Source organism: Ahaetulla prasina, chromosome 3, assembly GCF_028640845.1.
Source record: "Ahaetulla prasina isolate Xishuangbanna chromosome 3, ASM2864084v1, whole genome shotgun sequence".
Classification (NCBI taxonomy): Eukaryota; Metazoa; Chordata; class Lepidosauria; order Squamata; family Colubridae; genus Ahaetulla; species Ahaetulla prasina.
The window spans coordinates 125,275,620-125,302,957 of record NC_080541.1 but is presented as its reverse complement, the minus strand read 5'-3'; the positions used below and the strand labels follow the sequence as shown (position 1 = coordinate 125,302,957).

Here is a 27,338-nt window from a genome sequence, read left to right as displayed (position 1 = left end):
GTTGCTAAACAACGTAGCTATTCGAGTTATCAAAGATGTATTGATATATTGAAGAAACCAATAATATGCCATTTTAGCATTTTACATATAATTCCTGGATTAGAAAGAAGAGGCTTAATTTCTGTGAACTGAGGTATCCAGCCATAACAAGAACTTTCTGGGGATTTGGGCAGGAAGGGAGAAGTAGGTCAAAGCAGATTTCAGAGCTAAGAGGGAGGGGAAAACAGCAGGGGAGGCAACGGAGGGCTCTAAGGCTGCTGGCAGCACCAACAAGGCAGTACTTGCCTGCTGTGAGAGTGAAAAGCCAAGCCTGAAAAAGCAGAAAGCACCCGCGGGGAGAACTGCAGCAGACCTCAGGGGAGTTCAGCAGAGGAAAGATTATATCATGGAGAGCTGAAAGTAGACACGCAGGAAGCATTTGTTGCTAACAAACTGAAAAAGATATTCAGTCTGTACTGCTGCTTTCCCTGGGAGAAAAAGGATTTTAAGAAGAGATTGGACAGCCGTTTGTCCAGAATGATATTGGGTCCCCTGCTTGGGCAGGGGGTTGGGCTAGAAGACCTCCAAGGTCCCTTCCAACTCTGTTATTCTGTTCTGTTAAAACCAACACAATGAATTACGGGACAGAGCCTGGGAGCCTTACGAACATAGGAAGTTGAGGTTCACTCTTACTGACCGCATAAATAGATCTTCTCCAGGATGATGTGTCCCCAAAAGAGTCCTTCAATGATGCACCCATCAACCCTGTAATCAACTCCATCCATCTTGATGCTGATCACTCTTCCCTTTCTTTCAACTTTTCAACCCTACCATAGACTTTGTAAGAGAGCCTGGTCTTTGCATAATGTGTTGAAAATATGATAAATTGATCCTCATCATTTTATTAATTTAAAATTTATTTATTTAACTCTTATGTCTGGGTACATAGATATCATTTTGGCTATTTAAAGATTATGTGGTAATTCGGAAATAATTAGACTGAAAGAAACTGACAAATCATTCTCCTGCTTCTTTCCCATTTTCTAGGCCATACCGTACAACTACATTTTCCCCTTTACTATTCTCAACTAGTATTAACATTAGAACATTCTAATGTCCAACTTCAAGTAACAAAGCTTGCATAATATGTTGATTTCAGATTGAGCTTTTCCTGCATGATATCAGCACGTAGATATCAGAAAATCTTTAACGTGATTGCACTGTAAACATTATTAATTCTCTAAAACAGTGGTCACCAACTGGTTGTCCGCAGAAAAAATATTGCACTAAATCAGGGATCCTCAAACTATGGCTCCTAGGCCAGATACATGCTGATGGCGAAGAGCCGGAGGGCCTTGTTCCAGCGAGACTGCATCATGGCCTGGAACTGGCTGACCATCACAGCCCACTGAGCCTTCAGGTGCCAGTACCTGGTCTTGCACTCACGTATGTCTTCCCTCTGCTTGGAAAGCCTATGCTCATAGTCCTCAGTGAGGTACTTCTGCTGAGCCTCCTTCTCGGTCAGTTCCAATTTGAACTGAGCTGTTTTGCCAACTCTTTCTCAGGCTGGCTGCTTAGCTCCAACAACTGCTTCCTGTTGGGGCCCTACAGAGACCTGGCGGGGAAGCGAGGAGTGGCTGGGAGGGGAGGGGTGAGTAGAGGCTGGCGAGGCATCCCTCGAAGTGAGTGACATCGAGTTGGCCACACCCACCCAGTCACATGACCACCGAGCCGGTCATTACGCAGATCATATTAGTGGTCCACAGGATTTAAAATTATGAATTTAGTGGTCCCTGAGGTCCAAAAGGTTGGTGACCCCTGCTCTAAAAGATCCTCAGTTCTTCTTCAAGAACAATCCAAAGGGCCACCATCTGGCACTATATTATCAGTCACTTTATATTGTCTATCCATGTGGCTTTCTTGAAAAAAATACAGGAGTTATTTACCATTGCCTTATCATGTGCAGTGTGAAACAATGCCTTTGCTATTGTAACTAAAGCAGTCATCTCCCTATTCATCTTCTTCCTATTTTGCTGCCGCCAATATAGGTCCCTGTTTGCTTTAACCAGGAATCTGTAGTTGTTTAAAAGCCTTGGGTGACCCTGATGGGAGTAATTACTCTTGGCATACATTCTCAGCATTATTTGTTCATCCCTCCTAAGAGCACCTCCCACCATATGAGACAGCGTAGCAGGACAACCAATCTACTCTACCAGTTAACTGAAAATGTCCAGGTTCCTTTTAAAGGCAAATGTGTATCCTGCAAAGAAAGTATATTTTTCACAAATAATGTTCAGATGCTATGTAGTCTTGGAGATGTATCTCACATCCTAAACCTACTTTGCAATTGTTCCAAAGTAAAAATGGGAAAATACAAATTAAAAAGCATTTGGTTAAGGTTGCTAGCCACACCAAACATTAGAATTACTTTCCTCCTGGCAACCTTTTCCACTTCCGACAAGTTGGCACTCTGGAGGCCTTTCCTTTACAAAAAGGAAGGAGGGAAATATTATGAGGATGAGGTGAGCTGAGGTGAGGAGCTACAAATTAACTAGCTGCTGCTTATTTTCTTTACTATATTTCTTATATATTTTATCTGCTTAATTGTGTCTGATTCTCGAAGACTGCCTGGAGAAATCTCTCCAGTTTTTGAGGTCTGAGATTGATTCGCCATGATCACCCAGCCAACTTTGTGCCTACGGCAGGACTAAAACTCACAATCTCCTGGTTTTTAGCCTGGTGCCTTAATCACTACAGCAATCTGGCTCTTTTTTTAGTATATGCCATTGCAAAGAAAGAGATCATGGTAGAAACAAAGCAAAAAACATTTTTGCTTAAACTGTGTCTTGGTCATCAAAAACCAGTTTTGGTTAACCTTCTTCAGAAGAAAAGATTAAGTGGCAGTAATAACTCCCTCATTTGCCAGACCGGTGGGGGATTATGGGAAATGAAGTCCAGGTAATTTAGAGAATATCAAGTTAGGAAAGCTGATGAACAAGATCTCTCAGTAGCAGATCATTTGGCCATGCTGGCTGAGAAGTTCCAACATATAAAGATGGATTAAATTGGGAATTAATTAATTTGTTTTAACTTTAGAAAAATGACATTTGATCTTATAAACAGCCCTGCTCTATGACATCCACATCTAAACATGATATATTTCTACTCACCATTGAATAATATTTGCTTGCCCGGGTTTTATCTTCTGCGTATCTGCTACTGGAGCTTCTCTGCTGATTGACTGAGTGGAGATGGTGAAGTTGGTCTCTTCAGTTGTCAGGGAGAGGTTAATAGCAGTGGAACTGATGACATTGGGAACAACAGGGGGAACACCACATGTTGAGGATGATGGACCTACTGCAACGATACAGATACGTCCAATTGCTGTTCTTAGAACACCTTTGGGGTGGACTTCCACCTTCAGCTAGTATGACAGGACATAACAAGTAATTGTGGCTTAGCACATAATGTCTGATATACATCCTTTTATCAAAGAAAATCTTCTTAACATATATCAGATGCCACCCTGTACAGTGGCACAATCCAAACTGGAAAATCTTAGGAGAGATCTTATATTTACACATACACTTTCCCCCAACCCAAAATAATGCTAGGAAATAGAAGTTCTTTCAAGATACTGAGAATTTCATTAGACCCTTCTGAATTCTCTAAAATCTTTAGAACTGTAGTAATAATTCATCCAATTTGACAATAATATAGGCATAGCATTAAATTGTCACAAAAGCTTTCTAGCGTTATGATTTCCAGATTGCTCTAGAAACAAGCTTAAAATACACTTGTTATATAGAAGGCCAGAAGAAGTAAAAGAAGTCACAGTGGGCTAGTACTGATGATGTTACTTAATTTGATAATGACATCTGCAAGAAAACAGCCAAGGTCAGAGAACACTAAGAACCTCACAGTTCAGTCCTGGATTATAAACATTCTCTTCTACTGGTAAAAGAAATCATATTTTTTTTAATTTACATTTATATCCCGCCCTTCTCCAAAGACTCAGGGCGGCTTACATTGTGTAAGGCACAATATTGGAACATATTCTTAATTTTCACCAAAGCTCCCAAATCAAGATTTCTTTAAGACATAATGCTAGTTTCCATATCTGAAGTTAGCAATTTAACTAGGGTATTACAATAGTTTAAGAACTCTCCTGCTTATAAAACCTATGCCAACTACATAACCAGCAGTATCATTACAATACACACAATAGTTGTGACTTTCAGGATGATAACATAAACAACCTACAGCTTGTAGAGAAATTGTTGAGAGTTAATTCTAAGTATTCTCTTCCATGCAACAGAGGAGTAGTAAGCCTGAAGAAAAAGTACTTGCCAAAAAAAATCGCATTAAAATGTTTTCAGTTGAAGTTTCTTTTTAAAATTCTTTGAAAAAGTTGGAAAATAAGTAAGTCCATCCTGATTCAAGATTGCAGATCAAGGGATGCATAAATGCAAGAAATTTATGACTGAAGCAAATTGGACAATTAAGTTTTACAATTTGGCAAGTGTAGAAAATATTAGTATACAAAATTTCATTGATTTCTTTAAAAAAGTGAGGTTATGTTTTGCATCTGTTTAGCCTAAGGAGAAGAATGGAGAAAGTCCCATTACCTTTGTGGGGCCTCATATAATATATTGGATGCTGATATTCTGTGGGAAGAAACCTCTTCTCGTAACTTAGAATTCAGATCATCCAATTTTGAAAATATGTACAATTCCTACACACTCAAGTAGAAAAGGTTTGTTTTGCAAAATTTCAACCCAAACAAATGGAATAAGCAGAAATAGCAGGATGATTTATTTATTGATTCAATCTGTACAGCCATTCATCTCAAACAATCATAAAACTGATAAATTAAACATGGATTGAACTGAAACATAACAAACGTAGGTGCGGGAAGCAAATACAGGTAGTCTCAATTTATGACCACAATTGGGCCTGGAATTTTGATAGTAATCATTGTGGTTGTTAAACGAGATGCCCAGATGAGAGCTCCGCTCAACAATGACAATCCTGGCTCTCTCGATTGCAGCCATTAAGTGGGTGGAGCAAAATGTGCAGGCAGCTTTCCTCCATGCACAGAAGGGAATTCCTGCACTGGGCTGTAGAAAAGAAGCTCAGATCTTTGTGATCTAAGTTTTGGTTCTCCAGTCCAGTCCTCCCTTCTATGCACAGAAGGGAACTCCAGCACTGGGCTGGAGAAAAGGAAGTTGGCTTTTTTAGATCCAAACTTTGTTTCTCCAACCCACTACAGGCCCTTCCCCATTCCTCTGTGTGCGAAAAGGAACTGATACATTGGACTGGAGAAAGGAAGTTCAGATCTTCAGAATCCAAGCGTCCTTTCTCTCCAGGGGTCCCCTGTGTGCTATGCTTACCTTTCAAAAAAAAAAACCATTGGTTTGTTTTCTGCCTGGAAAGCTAGGCAAGGCAATGTTTCTGAAGAGTAGAAAGGCTTTTCTAGCCTTCACATTGTGTTTGTAAGCTGTTTGTTAGCAGCTGCACAAAAAGGCAAAGATATGTAGACCTGGGCATGGTGGGCATGGAGAAGGCCAGGGCCTTCCAAATGTGGTGAGATTGAGAGAAATAGGCAGGGAGCAGGCTGAGACCTCCAGGGCAGCACTTTGCCTGTGCTGGAGGGGCCAAGTGGGCAGCTGAGATGTGGGGCAGAGATAGGTAGGGAAGAGTTGAAGCACCCATAAGTAGAAAGGGCCATTGTGCTGCCAAGCACCCAAATTTTGTTCATGTGGCTGCAGGAGAATTGCAATGGCTGTAACTTCGGGCAGGGTTCATAATTCTCTTTGTTCAGTGCTGCCATAATTTTGAATGGTCACTGAACAAATAGTCATAAATTGAGGACTACTTGTAATTGAATATTTCTATTATTTTTCATTTTGAGGAAAACAACACTGATTGAATTATTGTATAACTGTAAATGAGGGTTATTGTCTTTTGGTGGTAGTGATTCTCAGTTTCCTTGAAAATATGACCTATCCCGAAAAAAAGCCCTAGCATGTTTTTACATGTATGCCTAATAATAAGCCCTACCCACAAAATAAGCCCTACTTAAGAGCCTGCACAACCAGCCGCCCACCCATTCTGTCATTCAGGCTATTCTGGCCTGAGGTGAGGTGGGTGAAACTGCCCCACACCACATCGGCTTACCTCAGGGCCCCAGCAGCCAGGCCATCCACACCCTAATATCTGCCTTGCGGTGGCAACACCAGTAACCATGTGCAGCAGAAGCCACGTGGCTGGCAGCCCACTTCTTCTGCTTGCTCAGGGCCGCAATGGAGCAGTACGTTGAGTGATGTGGTGGTGCCAAGGCCGCGAGGCAAGGGTGTTGGGGTGTGGCCTGCTGCAAAAGCCCTGAAGTAAGCCGGTGTGGGGTGCATGGGGCAGGTCTACCCCCCCATCTCACTTCGTGACTGTGACTGTGGCTGTGGCACCAGTGTGTTACTTGGCCTCCTTCACTGCGGCTGCGAGCAAGCAGAAGAAGTGGGCTGCTAGCCCTGCGGGGTCCTGCTGGATGGGACTGCTGGAGCTGCCGCCGTGAGGCAAGGCAAGTGTCAGGGCGTGGTGACCCGTCTGAAGTAAGCCAGTGTGGGTGCATGTGGTAGTTCCACCTTCTGCCTTGTGGCAGTGGCAGACTGCGCGGCCTCCTGCCCCTCCAAAAGCAAGCAGAAGAAGTTGGCCTCCCATACATTAAAAAAGATAAGACACCCCCCAAATAATCTCTAGTGCTTATTTGGGGGGAAAATAAGACTCGGTCTTATTTTCAGGGAAACACGGATAATTAGCCTTCACTTTTATTTTTGCCTAAGATTACCAATTTTTTCCCTGCAGCAAATAATTTTACTAACCGATTTCAATCACGGCATTGTGAAGATCTTTCCACTGGATTGGGACTGACTTAGCTTATCAGTGATCTGCAGTTTTCCAATGGTTCCAGTCCTACATTTTCATTTAAGTAGGAGAATCTTTGCTATCAACACTTCCTTTCATTTGACAGTGTTCTTCATGGTTCAGTTCTAGGTACCCCTTTGTATAATTTGTCATTAGGTTTTCTGCTTTTTTCCCTATCAATAACTAAAAATAATTATCATATTTATGCCAATGATAACCAGGTGTATTCTTTTGCTCCAGTCCAGGATGATGCATTATAGTTTTCCCTCTACAACTACTTTACTCAGATTTCCAGATGGACATGTTCCTCTAGTCTTAAATTAGATATTGAGAAAACCAAACTATTGTTTTTCTTCCTGATTGGCATTCTTTTTCTTTTCCTCCTTTTTTTTAAATGTTCAGAATCATTAACTGTAGGCACTTTCTGCGGGAAAATACTTGGAAGTTTTTGTTAATGGGAAACTTACTTAAAGTTGATAAAACTACAAAGGGCTTTTTTTTAATGTACAGCTTCTGAATTCATTTATTTCTGACTACTGAAAAGGCTAAGAATACTGAAGTAGTTTTTTGACAGCTGTTCATGGAAGTTCTCCATACCCTCTGGTTGAGTCTGGAATGGTCTGTGTATGGACCCCTCTTATGTCACCCCTATTTTTTTTTCATCAGTCCTCTACACTGGCTAAGACCTTAGGAACATTATCACTTGAAATTGCTTGTTGACAAAAACATCCAATTCTTGAATAACTTAATATAAAATCATGATTCTGTGTGTTCAGTTCACACATGTAATCAGGGCTGCCTAGTTCTTCTCTGCCTTAAAATAACCATCTCATGTTTCTGAACTTTCTCCATTTCTACCATAGCTCCTCCTATTTGGAAGTTATTCCCCCTTGAACTACACTTAGGACCTGATCAGTGATGAGTTTCAAATATTTTTACTACCAGTTCTGTGGGTGTGGCTTGGTGGGCGTGGCATGGCTTGGTGGGCGTGGCAGGGGAAGGATACTGTAAAATCCCCATTCCCTCCTCTCTCCAGGGGAAGATTATTGCAAAATCCCCATTTCCTCACGATCAGCTGGGATTTGGGAGGCAGATAATACATGGGGGCGGGTTCAGAATTTTTACTACTGGTTCTCCAAACTACTCAAAATTTCCGCTACCACTTCTCCAGAACTGGTCAGAATCTGCTGAAACCCACCTCTGGACCCGATATTCTAGGGCTTAAAAGTACTTCAAAATGCTTCTTTTTTCAGGACCTTTATGAAATTGAAAGAACTTTCTAATATTAGGAGATGATGTTAATTAAAGTATGATAGTGTTGGGATTCAATGTTTTAAATTGATTATGGTATTATTTTATTGTTTACATCAGTTAAGAAAGTATTGCAAATTATACCCATCTTTGTACTATGCTTAAGTGCATACTAAATAAAAATACCATTACTACTATTTGCATTTATAATCCATGAAAAGATAATCTTTTTATTAGATTAATAATCAGTTAATCTTTAAGGACCTACAGTAGTCTTTCTTTTTGCTACAGCAGATTGATGCTACTAATTACCCCTCTCAAAATTTAATTATCCTCCATGGTCTGAAAGGTATGCAATTTGTATGTTAGCTCTTATTCTTTGATTAGTGATGAATGATTAGCTTTCTAATAATTTTGATTATAATAGTAAAATTGGGAAACTATCAAAATACACATTAAAACTGCATTGCATAATGCATGTAGTGCATATAACAGTATGTTACGACAAGAATTAACAGTTCCACAAATTAATGGAGACAATGACTATCAATGGCTATCATTGTAATATCATCTTCAGAATCCAGCTGCATGCCTCAGCATCTTGGAAATCAACAGGGGAAAAAAGTTACGACCCTCATGTCTTGCTTTTGGGCATTCTTGAGGTTTCATTTATCTAGTTTGGAAAGTAGATGCTAATGATATATGGGGTTTAGATGTTCTTCCAACTACTCTAAATATGTTCTATTCACTTTGTTTTCTCACTGTTGCTTACCTCTTATACCCTCACTATTTCTTCCTATTCAAATTTGTGCAAATATCCCAAATATTCACATTCAGACCAATAGCTATCTTTCAATAAAACAATGTTAACTGAGTACACATTTTTAATATCCTTGTTGGAGAGATTCCCTTTTTTACAACCAACTCAACATGATCTCTTACCTTGGTTTTTTCCCATCTTCTCACTCTCTTGAAGTTGCTCATCTCTGCCCGTTATTATGGTTTCGGCCTCTGGCTTGGTTGATACATTATTGTGATTATTGGAAGACAAAGCCAAATGTTTGGAGACTGTCCCTGGATTCTGCTGGCCATTATGCTCCTCTAGCCCAGATACACCCGCATCCTGGAAATCAGAATAGGCAGCTGAAACTGATAGTTCATTGGTTTTAGTTATATGCCCAGAATCCTGTTTGATCAATTTGTGGCTGCCTGTTAAAACAGCTCTCCTATAAGACATTGGCGAGGAGGGAACTTTTCCAGTAGCAGGGGGTGCTGGTATTAGATTCATTAAATTGTTGGTAGTGGCCACCTGCTTTGTATGCTGCTTGGTTTGGCATAAATGATTGACTGGCCGGTTCATAGGAACTTTTATACCATCTTGGAAAACCAACTGCTGAGAATAGATGGGAGATACGGGTTCTCTCAATTGGACACCAGGTACCTTTGTTTGTGCTTTGTCTTTGTCTTCCTTCTCCATTTGACACAGATTCAATAGATGTTTGCTTCTTGGAACGGCGGCCTGAGTCTCCTGATCTTTTACCACAGAGCCCCCCTGCAAGCTACAACTCTGTGCTTCGTCAGTACTTGACCCAATTTCCAATCTGCTTACATTAGGAATGTTACCCCAGATAATTTCTTTACTAGTTTTGCAACTGCCATTTCCCCATTGCCCGTCCCTGGTAACAGAGTTGGATTTCTTCTCTGAAGAACACAATAGTCTAGGGACACCATGACAATTTTTGATTGGAAATTGCAGACTACTGATGCCAGCTTCTTCACTGTCTGTCCTGTAGCTGTCTGATGTGTCAGTGGTGCTGCCTAAAGCGGAGTCCACATCTTCAGCACTAGTAACTTCGCCAATATATGTCTCCCTGACGCATTCTGAAAAAACACGCTGCCGAGAAGGAAGGATCCACAATGGAGTCCTTTTGGGACCTAGAGGCTTCGTCCGTGAATTCTCCTGGGAAGCACCAAGCTCTTTGTTTCCATTAGTGTGAACAGTATCACTGCCTCCAGGAAGGACATTGGCAATTTCATGTTTGCCGTTCCCAGTTTGGTTGACTCTAGTGTCTGCTGAATTGTTGATATAAGACCCACAGGTACTACACTTGCTTTCTTTATTGACTTGAAGAGGCGTCCCCTTTTCAGAGCATCCTCCATTGCTCTGGTGAATATGCATTTTGGCTCCCTGTCCCATGCTTTGATGTTCCCAGCTAGGTTTGTTGATGCTCTTGTCTTTACGCTGGAGGTCACCATTTATATAGCCAGCAAGATCTGGTTTGGAGAGCAGTGGGCCCTGGCCAAGAGATAACAGAACTGAATCTAAGGGCCGTTTCTGACGTTGCTGCAGGCGTTCCATATAGCGAACTTCAGCATCCCTTGCAGATTCATCCTCAAAACGCACCCGAGAAGAAGATGGTCCTTGCTTCCTCTGCTGCCCATAGCTGGAGTCACCACTAGATGAATCACTCTGGTTTCCACTCGCGTGGATGTTTCCATTCTTCAAAACAAAGTCTTTTGTATCTGCAACAGAGGATCTACAGGTACCCCTAATGAACCAAAGGAAAAATTATTTTTTATTACTTGGTGAAACTATTCACTTAGCTACTCTTGCATCTATCTACAAGCCTTTAGCAGGAGGGACTGTTTGCCTTAATGGCCACCTATTGCACTCTAATGAAGAACAAAGCCTTCTAATATTGCTCAGGACTTCGCTACCTAAACTCATTTTGCCAGTGAGCAAAAATAAAAGGTAATAGCTTCTTGTACTGTCATCAGATCAACAAAAGATCTAGCATTTTGTTACAGTCCTAGTATGTAAAAAATCAGCAAGATGAATGTATACTTCTAAATGAAGAATAACATAGGACTAGAAAATGGCAAGGATATACTGTGGAAGATTGAAATTACTTGGAGATAATATAAGTTATAAGACAAGACATAATCAGGTAATACCTGAGGACAAAACATAGCCTCAACTCACATTCAGCTGCAAACCAAATTCAGATCTATTTACTTTTATGGCAAAAGTAAACGATTATCAGACTCTGGTAGTATATATGTTACAACAGTGAAAGGGCAATGCTTGTGAATACATTTAAAGAAGAGTATTTTACAGCTAAAATACTGAGGCACTCACATTGCAGCACTGGTCAAAAGGGCCCAGCAGAGATTATACTACCTGAGACTTCTCAGGAAACAACAACTGAATGAAAAACTGCGAGTGGCCTTCTACCATTGCACCACAGAGAGTATTTTAACTTACTGCATCTGTGTATGGTTTGCAATTGCACAGTGGCAGATAGGACAGCACTCCAGAGGGTCAATGTCATTGCCCTGAGAATCACTGGTTGCCATCTCCCCTCTTTGGAAGAGCTTTATAGCCCTGGCTGCCTTAAGAAAGTTCAAAACATCCTTAAAGATCCATTTCATCCTGGGCACCCTTTTTTGGAACTATTACCATCTGGCACAGGATAATAAGAACAAGGACAAATAGGCTGAAAAACAGCTTCTATCCCAGGGCAATAACCATACTGAATTCTACGGTAAAGTGCAATATCGGGTTTTTAATTTCAATTATATAGAATGTAAATGATTTATGTTTGTGTTTTTATTTTTATAGTTATAATGTACACTGAAGATGACATTTAATTTTGTTGTACCATGTGCAATGACAATAAGTAAACTAAACTAAACTGAACTATATGTTGATATATTTTTTACAATTAGTTGGGCTCCAAAATATTTTTTCCAGGAATTGAAGTGTTCTATTTTTAAAGAAGGGGAAAAGGGGAAACATTCCCTTCTGTACAAGTTTTTAAATATTAGCATTTGGAGTTGTTAAGATATGCAACAAGGATTATCTCTAGTATTTTTTTTTCCAATTCCTTAACTTTATATTATTGCCGTAATTATATTACGTTTATTTTATGAGTTCACTTGCATGATAGCTGCCAAGGGTCTCTGGAACTGAATGAGATATAAGTATTAGCAAATAAATATTTATTTTGTTTGTATTTATAATAATTTTGATGCATTTGGTGTATAAAAAAGTTTTTGCAAAAAGAAAATAGAACCACTAAAGCATGTGGTTCACAATACAAATAGCAATTTTTATAAAGTTTAAATTCCACTATTTTTGAAAAACTGCATTTTATAAAACTACTGTGATGTCAGAAAACATTTAAGTCTTATGCATCCTCATCATTGAATATTTTATTGCAAAGGACAGCAAGCCATGACAAATACCGGTAATTTTATTTGAATCTCACTCTATTACATAGCATTATTTGAATCAAATGTTTATGTTTACTTTCAGTTTCCTTCAGGTACATAATTTTTGGGCTCTGAATCAACATGCATGCATTTCTTTAATCTCTCTATTTTATTCTTGTACAGCATTTCATTTGTAAGATGAAAACTTTAAATACAGATGTGAAGAACAAAGAGGCTGGAAAGCAACTGGAATCGAATGGCATAAACTGGAAAAATAACCCACGCACTCTTCTTGACTAGTTCCTCCCTTCTCATGCCAATCCAAAACCTCAAGGCTACCAAATGGAAATGACCAACCTTACCTCTTGTCTGGGGAGGCAGTAAGGAGGATGTTATGGCTAGCTCGGAGCGGGTTTGTCCTGGCCTTCATACGAGCTCTCTGTAGCAGCTGCTTGGCCTGTTCATGCCTGGGGCTCAGCTCTAGCTTTTGGTTAGGAACAAAGACCCTGCAGGCAAAGCAACAGGGAACAAACAATGCTGGATTAGTGGGGAGGGGGGAAAATACAGATTAAGAGTGGTTTAATGATGAGAGTGGCAGTACAGTGGAGAGACACCATAGTTGTAGAGGTTGGATTGAGGCTTCCACTGTAGCCTGACTTAAAATAGATGGTATTTTTCATGGCTAATATTTTCTCAAGCCGACTAATGATCAGACAGCAGGCTATCCAGAATATCAACAATAAGAAGGCAGTAGCAATGCTAAAGTGTTCAAGAAAGATATATGACTAACATTCATAAAATAAATTTCAGGCAGGCATTTGTTAATGTAAGACTAAAGGGATGCACGATAGTAAAAAGCTATTTATTCTATGTAAAAAAGTAGAGATAGAGATAGCGAGAGAAAGTTGGCTTTGATTCCTTGTGAAAGCATTTTCTGGCACTGTTTGCGGGCATGGTCTGCTTTCTTCGCCATCCCCACCCCCAGCTTTTTTTTTTCAATCCCAGTTCTCTCAACCAAACAATAATCAGACTAACCTGCTTTTCCCCTGAGGTCAGCCAGAAGCAAGGAGAGTAATCAGGCTGTACCAATTTATAAACAGTGAAGAGGGACTTCTAGGATTGGAATTCAGCTAATGGAGTATGACTGTACACTGCTTCAGATTTTTATGAGAAATAGCATTTCTTCTCTCTCCCTCCCTCCCTCCCTCCCTCTCTCATATATTTAACTACAGGTAGTCCTCAACTTACAACCAGCCATTTAGTGACTGTTTGTAGTTACCACAAACAGTCCAAAAATGAGACTTATGACCCACTTTCAAAGTTCCAATGTTTGGGCTCTTCTTGAAGTCATGTGCAGTTGAGCTCCATTTATATTTATGGCTGTTTGCAGCCCCCACAGTGATATGACTACAATTTACAATGTATTTACTGGAATTTACTTCCAATTTCCTGCAAAAATTGTCACATAGCAAACAATGGATTAGTTTTAACAACTATGGTGTTCAGGCCACAAAAAGGCCTTAAAATCAGTCTGGTCATATGATAAGCCACTTTATGGCAGTCACGACTTACAACCATTATTGCAGGCTCAATTATGCATAGAAATATTCTTTAGCAGGTATTTTGCAAACAATACTATATATGCCCACAACAGCCAAACAACTGAACAGAATATATACTTCTGAGATCTCTAAAGAGAACAAATATAAAATAGTGGATAAAACTGAAAAACAAATGGTTTTCTCACAGATAAAATGTAAAAGAGAACTTCTGAGTGTTGACCTTATACATTTTAAAATGTATGGCTTGCCTAACCAGCAAAATATAAACAGTGTAGTACAGTATTTTCATTTAGACAAATTACAATGTCTTTTTACAATTATAAATTTATTGTAATAATATCCTTCTTTCTTCAGGTAATTAATTCCTCCCCTATTAATTTCCCCTATTAATATTACATCAGCTTTTTGTTATTCCTCAAACATATACCGGTAGATTGCTGCTTCTTTAAACATTTGCCCTATTGTGGTTTGCCATCTTATCATGTGACCCATTTTCTCCCCTACAGAGCTTACCAACACACTCAGACATTTCCCATTTGTCTTGATCATAATCTTTACAATTACTTTAATCAGCTTAGTGAGTCAGTTTGGCTGATCCAAGTTTAACTCTTTCAGCTTAGAATGTAATTGCACATGGAGGCTAGTAATATCCATATAGCTTGTTTTTGCAGGTCTCTTTCAGACATGAAGAGATAAAGGATGTCTCCAGTGATGTTTGGCAACCTATTTGAAATATCATACTTCCTTTAAAATTCTTCAGACACTGAGCTTAAAAAAGCCCCTCCAATGGGATACATTATGCTTCCAAGAGCCTGCTTATCTATGTATATTTATTTAATATTTAGTCTTTCATTCAGCAGCTCGAGGTAGAATACATACTCTCCTAGGATATAGGTCATGCTGAGAGAAAGAATGGCCCAAAGGCATGTAATGTTATCTTCCAGAAGGCTAACTAGGTGGGAGCCTTGTCATTCCAAATAACACTATTGTGATAAAGCAAATTCTTTAGAAAATAAAACATATGACATATTTTTCCACAAAATACTTTGTTTCAAGCACTTGTATCTCTCTCTCTCTCTCTCTCTCTCTCACACACACACACACACACACACACACACACACACACAAGCAAAGAAAAAAAGTATACAGTACAAGAGGCTCCAAATCATATTATGATTTGATTTCTAACCTCATTTGTATTATCCAGGCCTCCAACCTTCTTGAATGTATAGTTTCAGAAAGCTTCATTTTGTAAAATTCATCTTTAGAATCACATATACAACCCACCTGTCTTTTTGTAATCTCTCAAACCATACAGAAGGCACATATGTCATGCCCTTGTTTTATAAGAGTTTATGTCAGCGCTTCTCAACCTGTGGGTCGGGACCCCGTTGGGGGTCGAATGACGATTTGCCAGGGGTCACCTAAGACCATTGGAAATATGGGAAGTATACTTGCGAGTCGAAGAATCGCGAATTCGGCTTCAGGCGCGATGAATTAAAAAAGAGAGAAATCTTTGCTCTGATGTCTCCCTCTCAGGCCAGCTGCAATCACTCCCAATTGCTAGCCTAATCTGGCTTCAGGCGCAATAAACTTAATAGGGGAGGAGTCTCCGCTTTAATGCCTCCATCCTCAAGGCAATCGCAAGCAGTTCAGATCGCTAGCCAATACGGCTTCAGGCGCAATAAATTCAAAATGAAAGTAATTTTACGGTTGGGGTCGCCACATCGAGGGGGAATTGTATTAAAGGGGTCGCAGCACTATAAAGGTTGAGAACCACTGGTTTATGTGACTTCCCCTTTCCCTCTTGGGGAGAGGGGGAGGAATTTCTCCATTTTTAAACATGGTGTAACCCTACCAGGTGGTTTACTTATGCTCTTCACTGGGAGGCAGCACATGACAGCTGTTGTCCTTACTTGGGACTCCTCAGGCATATGTAGCCATTGATATATTTATGCGGCTCAAATCCTCTGCCTGTAATTGAACTCATGGTGCACTGTAGATTACTTCCTTGTAGGGAATCACAAAGGGAAAAAGAAAGAACCAAACATCTCTCCAAAGAGACACCCAATCTCTGCAGCACTGCACTGTAGCTATGTATGCCCTATTAACCTTGAGTTAGGTGTTTGGTTTAGAGATAAGAGGAGGAACAAGCAATTTGATCAAATGTTTGGAATTGTTCTCTATATGAAATGAATTTCAAGGGCTCTTTTTCCCTCTCCTTTTTCTTATAAAAATATATTTAGGTATTATTTTATTAGCTCTGCTTAGCTCTATTTATTTGGTTTGGCGCAATAAAATACTTGGAAAAGTTTGTATCTACTAAGCATTTTGGGCATGCCTTTGAATCAGTGTTGACTCCTGGCAACTGCCTGAACTAATCCTTTAGTTCAGTTTACTTGGTGATTTTTTCCCCAGAAGTGGTTTGCCACTGTCTGCTTCCTAGGGCTGAGAGAAAATGACTGGCTTAAGGTCGCTCACCTCACTTCATACTTAAGCAGGAACAGAATTTAGTTTCACAATTTCTAACTCATTGCCTTAACCAGTACACCAAACTAGTCCTGATTAAACATTTAGGATGAACTTTATATAATATAATGTTGAATTCCAGAAATATTTTCAAACGGATCTTTCTGCCTTTTAAATTGGACATTTTCATTTTTTTTCAAATGCCCTATTTGATGACAAAGTTTGATTTGTATTTTGAATATATATTGCAGTTTCAATTATATCTAATACGTGAACATACATTAATACATGGAAATATGCTGACCTCTGTACCAAGAATTTTATGCATTTTTCTGGATGATTTGGGAGCATCAAAAATAAATAAATGTCTATATTTATTACATATTCCTTTCTAACTTGTATTTTTTGCCTTACTGTTTTTCCCTTCTAGCCCAGCTCTGCCCTGATGATTTTTGAATAGGGGCTATGGCATATTACACAAAATAGAACACTACCAGTGACTAGTAATCACAGAATGTGACTATTACTAGCATTACAGGAATGGGGCAAGTGATTAAATCTATTTTGCAATGTCACAACACAAGTGCAAAAGGGCGAAGCTTGCACTGTAATAACACGACAAAGATCTTGTTATTCCTGCATCATTGTGTTTACGAGTGGACAACTATGCATGACTCTTCACACAAAAAGTTTGCTTTGTTCAGGCCTACCAAATGATTTATCATTAGAGTTGATGGAGCATAATAATTCAAGAAGTCTTGATTAAAATTTTACTTTGGCCATAAACCGGCTATTGTGGCATTTGGCAAGCCATTGCTTCTAGCCTCAGCTCTCCATAGCAATATTTTTTGGATAATGCTGATCTAGAGTTATATACAATATTACATACTGAAAAGATCTGCACCTGCAAACTTATATGATTATCAGAGGCGATTTGAAGACTAAATGGGCCTCTCAAATTAAGTAATTTACACATTTTCAAAATTGGTCCCCAGAGCTGGCAAAGGGCCTACTCTGTCTTCAAGGTCCTCCCTGGATAATAGGAGTAATCTAGCATATGGATTGTGCAAATGTCATCCCAACTAGATTTACTAGATTTATTCTGAATGTAGTTATCCTGAGTGACCACTCTGGCCAATTCTCATCCTATCCAGATGATAAATTGTCAGCTGCAGATTACAATATAATTTCTTATAGTGCGGTCTCCAAGTCTATCCGTCCATAAATTTTAGCCAGGACTGAGAGTGATCATTTACCTTTAGTAACAAAATGTAGTTCCCAAATGGTACCACATGAATCTCTCTGAGATACCATCCTAATGGAATCATTGTAATCTAAATCTGTGAGGTTAACATGAAATGGGCAAACTAGAAAAAAGAAATTTAATAGGTATAATTCAAGATTACTGATTTCTTATTGCTATTTTACGGAAAGTTGTGAGACTTCAACCTTGAAGGAAGATAGTGGCTTGGTATCACAAATCAAATTAGTGTTTATTACAGTTATAGATCATTATAATTGATATGACAAGTTAGTATAGAGTCTATAGCAGCGGTTCTCAACCTGTGGGTCGCGACCCCGTTGGGGGTCGAATGACAATTTGCCAGGGGTTGCCTAAGACCATCAGAAATATGGGAAGTATACTTGCGAGTCGAAGAATCGCGCTCCAATGGTTGACTCCACAAGCCAGCTGCAGGCTCTTCAAATCGCTAGCCAAATTCGGCTTCAGGCGTGATGAATTAAAAAAGAGAGAAATCTTTGCTCTGATGTCTCCCTCTCAAGCCAGCAGCAATGCCTCCGTCCTCAAGGCCATCGCAAGCAGTTCAGATCGCTAGCCAATACAGCTTCAGGCGCGATAACTTCAAAACGAAAATAATTTTACGGTTGGGATCGCCACATCGTGGGGAATTGTATTAAAGAGGTTGCCACATCGTGGGGAATTGTATTAAAGGGGTTGCCACATCGTGGGGAATTGTATTAAAGGGGTCGCAGCACTATAAAGGTTGAGAACAACTGGTCTATAGGCATGTCATAAAAAAAATCAGTGCAGTATAAACCGGTAGAACTATTTTAGGAAGAGATAATTTGACTGAATATGCATAATGGCCCAAAAAGACCTGATCAATGCATTCATCAGTGATTTTAAAAAATCATTCAAAGAGCTCTAGCATACTTGAAACTTAAAAGAAACATTTCTTTTTAAGAAGACAAAAAAGGTTGACAGCAACAGCAGGATGACATCACCTAATATAGACTATAAAGCTAAAAGACCTCAATTTTCTGACAATTCATCTTGAACCACCCAGACACAATTCTACCTAAATTGGCCTGCTGGGAACCAGTGAGAGCATGGAATGACTTTTCCAAACCTTATATGATACACCAGATGTATTTAATTCATATGACTAGCCATTTGCCAATCACCACTAATGAGGACTAAGAAAAATAAAGAAAAATAATAAAAAAAATAAAACATAATATGGTACAAACCGTGCCAGGGATCAGACAGTTCATATCATATATCAGACTCATTTGATATTCTGCTGCAGGGCCTTCTTAAAGCACCTTGATCTATATCCAGAAGCAGATTAGCCGCTCATAAAATAGAGGTGTTACATGGTGAGAAAGAACAATGGCCTGTCCTTGGAAATGGGGACAGAATTAACAAATGGGAAGACTTTCAGAAAAATGACTAAGGAATGAGTGATGGAAAGAAAAACCCTAATTCAGGAACGGGTAGAATTGGTACACAAAATAGATTTATACAAAGGTATAAATCCTAGCTACAACTACTAATTGGTCTTTAGCAGGATCCAGAAATTTAGGAAAACTTCCAAATTGTGCACAGGTATTCTCTGGGTTAGTTAGCCTATACTGAATTGCGGAAATCTTTGGAGTTGGGCAGCTCCCAAAATAATAGGACTTGATCTTTCTTAGAATTGAACCTAAGCCAGTTCATCCCCATTTAGATCCTAGTATAAGATGATGGCATCACTTGATCAGCCCAGAGTTGAGAGGTAAACTGGGTATCATCAACATACTGATAATACCTAACTCTGTGTCCTTAGATGATCTTGCCCAATAGCTTCATATAGATGTTAATAGAACTGGAGAGAGGGTTAAACTCAGTGGTGGGATTCAAGTAATTTAACAACCGGTTCTCTGCCCTAATGATTTCTTCCAACAACAAGTTTACCAAATTGCTCAGAAAGTTAACAACCGGTTCTCCCGAAGTGGTGCGAACTGGCTGAATCCCACCACTGGTTAAACCCCAAGGATCTCTACACTGCAAGGACTTAGGGGTGGATGCCTTCCCCTCACCAATATCAGGCTGAAGAGGAAGAAGAATCACCTCAATAATTGCACCCTTCCCCTCGCAATTCCTTGAGCTGGTCCAGAAGGGTACCATGATCAATAATTATTGAAAGCTACCAAAAGATAAACAAGGCCCAGAGTGGCATCTACTTGGATCACAAATGGCTCATTGAGGTTGGGGTGCTTTAGGACCGGCTCTGTAGTTCCATTTTGGACTTGCCAAACATTATATACCTGTGTAATCAATGCCACCTCAGTACCATAACCAAGGCCTGAAGCCTAATTAAAAGGGGTCCACATAAATCATTTACTTCAGGGTCCTCTGAAGCTGCAGTCCAATCCCATTCCCACCGAAGGGACTACTGCCTCTTTAAGAGACAGTGGAATGACCCCTTCACTCAAGGCTGAAATCAAACAATTACCTGCCTTCCAAGATGCTTTGACTAACCAGGAGAGAAATGGGGCTAATAAATAGGTGGCCATCCTCACAGCCTCAGGGAGGAGGATGTTCTACAGGAAAGGTGTTACCACAGAAGGCATGTAACATTTTTTGCTAGAGACTGTTTACAGTAAGCACAAGGGACAATTAAATACCTAAATGGTGGGCGAACTATATTCTTTTAGGCTCGTCACCTGTTTTTCCTAATATTTGAGTTGATAAAGCCAAAGAAATAATTAAGCAATGGATCAACACTACTGGCTTCAAAGTGAGTTAAGCCAACTATTAATGGAACCTTCTTGCAAGCTCTTTAACACCTTCCCATCAACAATCTTGGAATGTGGATTGAGAAAAAATATATTACACTGGGATTATGCCATTGGACTCAAGCAAAACTGAATTAGGAGCATATTTTACGCTGCATATTGTATTCTAATCAAAAGAAATATTGCTTCAGTAACTTTTTTAAAAATTTCCCAAGATACAAGACAGTGTACATTTTACTTTATATGAGACAAAATGCAAACGCTACCTATCAAGTTGACAAATTCTGCTGCCTATTCATAAGGATATTCCATTAAACCTTGGATTTTAATGATTTGACTTTTTTATGATGAAAGAAGTATTGTCTGTTATAGAATATAATGTTATACAATACACACTATGATTTTGTTTTTTCTGTATCCCTCCCTCTTTCTAATTCTTTTTTCTTTGTTTTGTTGCATTTTATACCTTTTTGAAATTTAATAAAAATTTTAAAAAAGATAAGGACATGCTGTCAGAAGGTCACCATTTTATGACAGGATGACTAATTTGGATATATTGGTAACTATTTGGGTAACATTGAATACTAATATTTCTCTTTATTTACTATTTGGGTAAAATTGGATATTATTTGTAATTTTACTGAGTCTAGTCTATCAATACAATACAATTTTCTTTTTGTTGGATTATGAAGTCATTACTAAAATTGCATTTAAAGCACTTTGTAAAATCTTAAGTAAAATATTCAAAGCCCAAATATTGCTTAGTCTAATCAATTTAACACTTTAGATTTAAAAGGGAAATGATGCACAGGTATATATTTTGTTGGAAGCCTTGCTAGTTCTCAAGCATAAAAATTGCACATATATATAAATTCAAGAGGGAAGGGTACATGGATAGACAAATAGCTATATATGTATGAATTATATAATTTTAGAGCTATATTTGATTTGACATTTGATTATATATTAGAAAAAATATTTCAATTCAAAAATTCTACATATATTTCCTAGAAATGAATGCTATTCGTAGCATTGCACGACCTCCATTTTTAGAATACTATCCTTTGCTCATTTTGAAATTATTTATATTCCATACAAACCTTTTATCATATTCACAAATCTGATATGAAAGTCAGTTACAGAAGTGTCATCTTAAGATAGTACATTAAACTCAAATAAACACAGATCTACCCCAATGTTCCCTTGTCTCCCAACTTTAGTTGCCAAATTTAGAAAATAATCCCACAAACATCCTTTCCTAAAACTCCGTCTTTATCTTGATTTTTATTGTTGCTGTTTCTTAGTTCAAAAAAATTAAATGGGAAATGTTACAAAGCAAAGTATCAACCACTAGGACAAGATCTTCATTTATAGAATGGCTGTAAATTCCATCTAGGTTCCTTAAACATTGCTAAGATGCATTAAAAACTGGATGGCTGCAATTCAGTGCTTAGTTTGGAAGTGATGCTATCTGTGCAGGATAAAAAGACTCAAATAATCTGGAATGGCAGATGACATCCCAGGGAGTTAGATGCCATTCATGAAAAGGCAACTTAACAGTTCATAGTGATGCTAGTATTTTGGGCCTGCCAATCTTATGAGGAGGCCAATCTGCAAGCAAATCCATAACATGCTCTCAAAATTCTGCACATACTTTTTAGTACGAAAGCTTTGCTTTTAGTTGTTCTATGGTGCTACTTTGCAAATATTTTCTCTCATTTCTCAATTATTTCAGTTCAGTCAATTTATTACAGGGTGAAAGAGGCACAATGTACACATGAACATTTTGTGAGTATTTATAAATTTATCTTAGGAGACAATGTATAAATTTTAAGACAAAATTAAAATACATCTATAAAACAACCTACTACAATCCATGAGCGAAGTCCAAAAGGAGCAATCTATGTTTAGGTTTTAAGGAAGTTACCATATAAAATGTGGTAACATCTAAAATTAGAAAAATGTGATGGCATCTAAACTCCATGTAAAATGTGACATGTAAAATTACATAAAACATGATAAAATCTAAGACCATAGAAAACGCATCTGTGTTGAAGAAACTTGGCACATCAGGTTCCAGCAGATGTTATATGCTGCTGTACAAAACTAGCCACATGCTCTGTAATAAAAGAGTTCTAAGAGATCAGGAGTATCTGGACATAGGTCAAGTCTGAATGACCAGGTTATCTGCTGATCAGAGGGAGGATAAATCTGGTATATTGTGTCTCTGTAAAAGGAGCAATAAGGAAGGACACGTTAAGTGGCTTCCAGCCCTCCACAATCACAGGAACAAAGCCTTTAAGCTCTGTATTAAGATACAGGGTTCTGATATTTTTTCCCCTAGGATTAGGTAAACCATCAAAAGCAACAAGGAACGGTGGAACATTAGAAAACAACTAAATTGTGCCCTTTGGACCAACAATCTTTCTCTCTTTTTTCAGAATCCCATATGTGGCCTGAAAGAAATTAGACATTTTTTTCTGCATATATTTTGATAAATGTATATTTAGAGCAAATGCCAAATTGAAAAAGTTTTAAGATATTGCAGGATCCAATCTGGGTTAGTCACATGGACCAGAGGTTTAGTCTTCCGAGCTTTCAGACTCCTGGTGACCACACATCCTGGTGAGAGAGAAGTTCCCTGAGGATTTGGATTGGATCCTGCAACATTATCCTGGGATACGCATATTTGCCTTCACTCATTAGTTTTAAGATATATTGTAGCAATGGCTATTTTCATTTAGAAAAACTCTTAGCCAAAAAAACCCCAAATCAATAAATCATTGAACAAATCAATCTAGTTTTCTCACTCAAGACATAAATGACCAGGATCAAATTATCCTATTCTGGATACATTATGCAAAAACTGGAAAAAGCTCTAATGTTGGGGAAGGTGGAAAAAACAAAACAAAAAGAGTAATGTGATGACCCGGGGCGTGGCACAAAGGCAACACAGCCAGAGAATAAGTACAAGTCCCTTTATTAGCTCCAAACTTTGCCCCCAGCATCCCTTTACTCTCTGGTCTGGAGAAAAACCCTTCCACAAACCGTAACCAGACAAAACTTCCAACCATAAATCCAACAGGGAAAGATAAGGTAATTAATCTGGCAAGGCAAGATAAGGAATTCCAGAATTGAAGTAGCCCGGCCGTAAATCAAACCAGTTGGAAGGATGCCAGGAACTCAGATAAACCAGTGAACATGAACTCAACTTTTGTTTCTGACAACAGCCCCTCCTATTTGCCTCTCCTTTTAAACTCCAGCTCCAGGTGTATCTTGTGAAGGTGATCAGGGCCCTTTCCTCCCTCGTAAGCCACGCAACCCACATTGCTCTCTTCTCTGTTCTTCCCTGCGTGCCCTAGGATGAGGAAGGGGTGGGCTTTGGTATTCATCAGAACCAGCTCTCCCTTGTTCCAACTCTCCCGTGCTCTCCCCAGCCTGACTTTGCCCTTCCCCAGTTTCCTCCACAGCCAACGGAGCCACTCTCTCTCTGTGTCAGCTGTTCCTCTTCCATCTCAGAGTCAGATTCGGACAGGGGCATGACAGGTAATCTGCCGTAGGATGGATAGACTTATTTACAAAGGCAATAGATGCACTATTGCACAGGTGTCAAACTCGCAGATGTTGCCGTCACATGAAGTTTCATGACTTTTTTCCTTTCACGGAGCTAGGGTGGGCATGGCCTGCATCCAGCCCATGAGCTGCCATTTTGACACTCCTGCTTATTGGAAGATCTGAAAGACCATGTTAGATCTTCATAGAGAAAATCTACATGGTCACTAGGAATCAAAAATAACTTGATGGCATATAATCAAACAACCAACCTTAGTTTAGTAGCTCTGTAATCTTACCGATAGCCTTCAGAATCCTGCAAGGAGACATTCGAATCCCACGTTCCATCATTTGGCACAATCTCTGTAATCATGTGATAAAAGAACTACTTAATTAATTTTGTTCATTTTAGTCCCAAGAAACATAACAGGACATTAAAAAAATACCCTTTGTTTCAGTATTCAGTATTCTTCAATGCTGATTTTATCCATTTTTTCATGTGAATGTGGACCCAGTGATCTTTTTGGTCATCCACACGCAATAATTTCCCTACAAAGAAGGTATCTGCCACCAGCAATAATTATTTAAATTATTTACACATTTACATTAAGATTTTTTAAGATAGGGAGAAAGGAAGGGGGGAGAAAAATAAAGTACAAACAGGGAATGTCTTCTCACAGCTTAATTGTTCATTCTTCTGCGGTAGGAATTTAGCATACTTTCCAATATTAAGAGTACTCTTATAGGACTTACCATATACAGAACTAATTTAGTATACTTTGTGGGAATGTATACTAAATTCAGCTGTGAGTCAATCTATTATAATTTTCCAAAGATTGTTGAACTTGACCATATTGCTATCAAATATGGAAAAATTATCCAACCCAATCATTACTTATGTAAAAATATTTAAAGAACAAAATGTCAATTTCAGCAACCCATGCTGAAATAACATACCACCAGTAAAACATCTTGTATCAGTCCTTATTCCCTTAGTATAATATTGTGTGAGAATTTAATATTCTTTTTCCACTATGATACCTATTGTGGCCCATAAATTACTGTATCTAAATTCTGCTTCATATACTCTTTATCTTGTACAGTTCACTGCATCAAATGCAGAGTGATGATGTCTTTTAATAAAATGAAGTACAAAATGAAGTACAGAAAATGGTCTGTCCATGAAATGAGGATATATCTTTAGATTACCATTTTTTTTCTTTTTACAGTCCTACAATCCCTGGCTTCAGGGTGGAGTCATGGCAACTGAATGGAGCATTTACTGGCCAGATACCCTTCCTGTTACCTACACAGAGTTTACAGCAGGTAAAATGGATTTTGGTTTTATCATCGGATTTTACTTCTCTTGGAAATCCAGAGAAAGGGGTTAAAAAAACCCCAAAGTTTAGATCAAAGCCCAACAGCGGGATAACCTAAAAGATGAACGGAGCAAAATAAATGGAGAAGGAACTGCAGAAATCTGGTTATGTTACAGATTCTCTACTGTAATAGTTTCTGAGACATTTTATCACCTATCCAAATTACAAAGATATTTCAATTTTTATCACCCCATTTTCATCACATCAACCTACCATTATTAGGCCCAAGGTCTTGGGTTTCCTTCTGATTAGTAGCCAAAGTATGAGGTTCCTGCAAATAACTTCTGTTCAACTGTGATGTGCTCAGCATCTCCTGCAACTTAGTCCGGTTTCTTTCCACTCTCTCTGCTAAAGACAAAGTACTGACATTGCTGCTGCTACTGCCAAGACTGTCCCAGCTCTCTGTCCTCCAAATTCTCCCAACTGATGCCACCTCAGAGCTGTCATTCTTTATCATAGAGTTGCTGTCAAACTCCTTAGGCCGAATTAGATGGTCTTCTCTACCATTTGTTTCTTCAAAAGATGTTGGGATAAAGGAAAGGTCCTTTAAAGAGCCAGTTCCAGAGATGGCACTTAAGGGTACCTTTTTCGTGGAGCTTCCTAAAGAATTCTTTTTATCTGGTATGTTTCTTCCTGGGAGCCTTCTGAATTCCTTTGGTGGGCTCATGCCTGTGGGCTCTCCTGTTACCATAGATTGTGTTTCAGAATCACTGATGTATGGATCTGGAAGGCTTGTTCCCTGAAATTCCTCCTGCATCTGATGTGGATACTCAGTGCTGTCCAGCAGCATATCTGTCAAGTAAGTGCGGATTTGAGCTTGTGGCTCCACTACTGCATTCTGAAGAACGGGGTCTGTTGGTGGCTCTCCTTTCCATGCTTTAAGCTTCCTTAGAGAAGCCTCTTCCTGGGATATTGCTTCAGTTCGCTTGTTTATGAGGTTCCTTTTCTCTTTAAGAGCTTTAACCTTGGACTGCAAAACAGAGGTGGACTTACTTACAGACTCTTTCTGTCCCACTGGAATCCAAGTTGGCCCACTTAGAGAAAAATTATTTACATGTTCAGAGCACTTGTCAGGCTGTTTGGGTCTAGAAGTATTTTTAGCACACTGCTTTATGCTGACTATTCTTTTTTCAGTAGAGAAATTTTCCTCCATGGTCTCGTGTCCAGCTGGTAACAAACCTTCTGGTGGAAAACAAAAATCATTTGAGCAAATCTGCTTGCTTTGCTTGGGAACATTTCCCAAAGTTAATATCTTTTAGAATGGGCTGACACCTTCTATCTGGGGAAAGACCTTTGTACAGAGCTGTATACTAAAAATACTAGTACTCCACAAAGTATGCAAAATTCTGTACAATATAATCTGACCTCCAGCAAATTCACATTCCATTAATTATGTAGACTATATTCTAATTTCCTTACAGGGAAAAAACTCTGGTGCACTAAAGCCCTTTCTCATCACTGCTGACAACAAAGCTTCTATTACATGCTAAAATATTAAAAAAACTACATTAACATTACACTATATTTTTCCTAAGAAAATCTGAACTGTACAATCTTTACAGTTTATACAAATTAAAAATTTCCAATTTTGTATATTTATTTTGTATACTAAGATTTTACTTAGTCTGCTCTGGTTCTGCTAATCATTTGGAAGACCAAGAAAGCCCTATTATTTTTCAGGGCCCTAAACTTTTCCCTTTTTTAGTTCTACACTCCACAATCCAGCTGGCAGGCATGGTTCTAAGTACATATTTATACTTATTGAAACAAGTATGTATCTGAAGTTATTACATCACAAAAGTTTGCTTCTGGCCATTGGACACAATGCCCCAGGCCACTATATTATAAGGTTATAAGGTTACAATAAGGTAATTAAAATAGATTCCTTCAAAGGTAAAGTGGCTTGGAAGACATTTGAGATTACTTGGAATGAAACATATTTACCAGTTTAACAAGGGATGTTACGGGAAAAGAAGTTAAAGGAAATGTG

At 38.8% G+C, this 27,338-nt stretch overlaps 1 protein-coding gene across 5 annotated transcripts in view; it reads right to left on the bottom strand.

Moving 5' to 3' along the window:
• KIAA1614 (KIAA1614 ortholog) overlaps positions 1–27,338 on the bottom strand; it is a 42,341-nt gene that overhangs the window by 13,812 nt on the left and 1,191 nt on the right. For 2 of the 5 annotated variants that reach the window (XM_058175705.1, XM_058175707.1), the window contains exons 2-6: positions 25,562–26,530; positions 24,269–24,332; positions 12,729–12,872; positions 9,094–10,700; positions 3,150–3,336 (exon numbers count right to left, since the gene is read on the bottom strand). In XM_058175705.1, coding sequence (XP_058031688.1) covers positions 3,150–3,336; positions 9,094–10,700; positions 12,729–12,872; positions 24,269–24,332; positions 25,562–26,530 — 2,971 coding nt within the window. The remainder of the gene's footprint in view (positions 1–3,149; positions 3,337–9,093; positions 10,701–12,728; positions 12,873–24,268; positions 24,333–25,561; positions 26,531–27,338) is intronic. The other 3 variants (XM_058175706.1, XM_058175708.1, XM_058175709.1) reach the window with 2 other exon arrangements.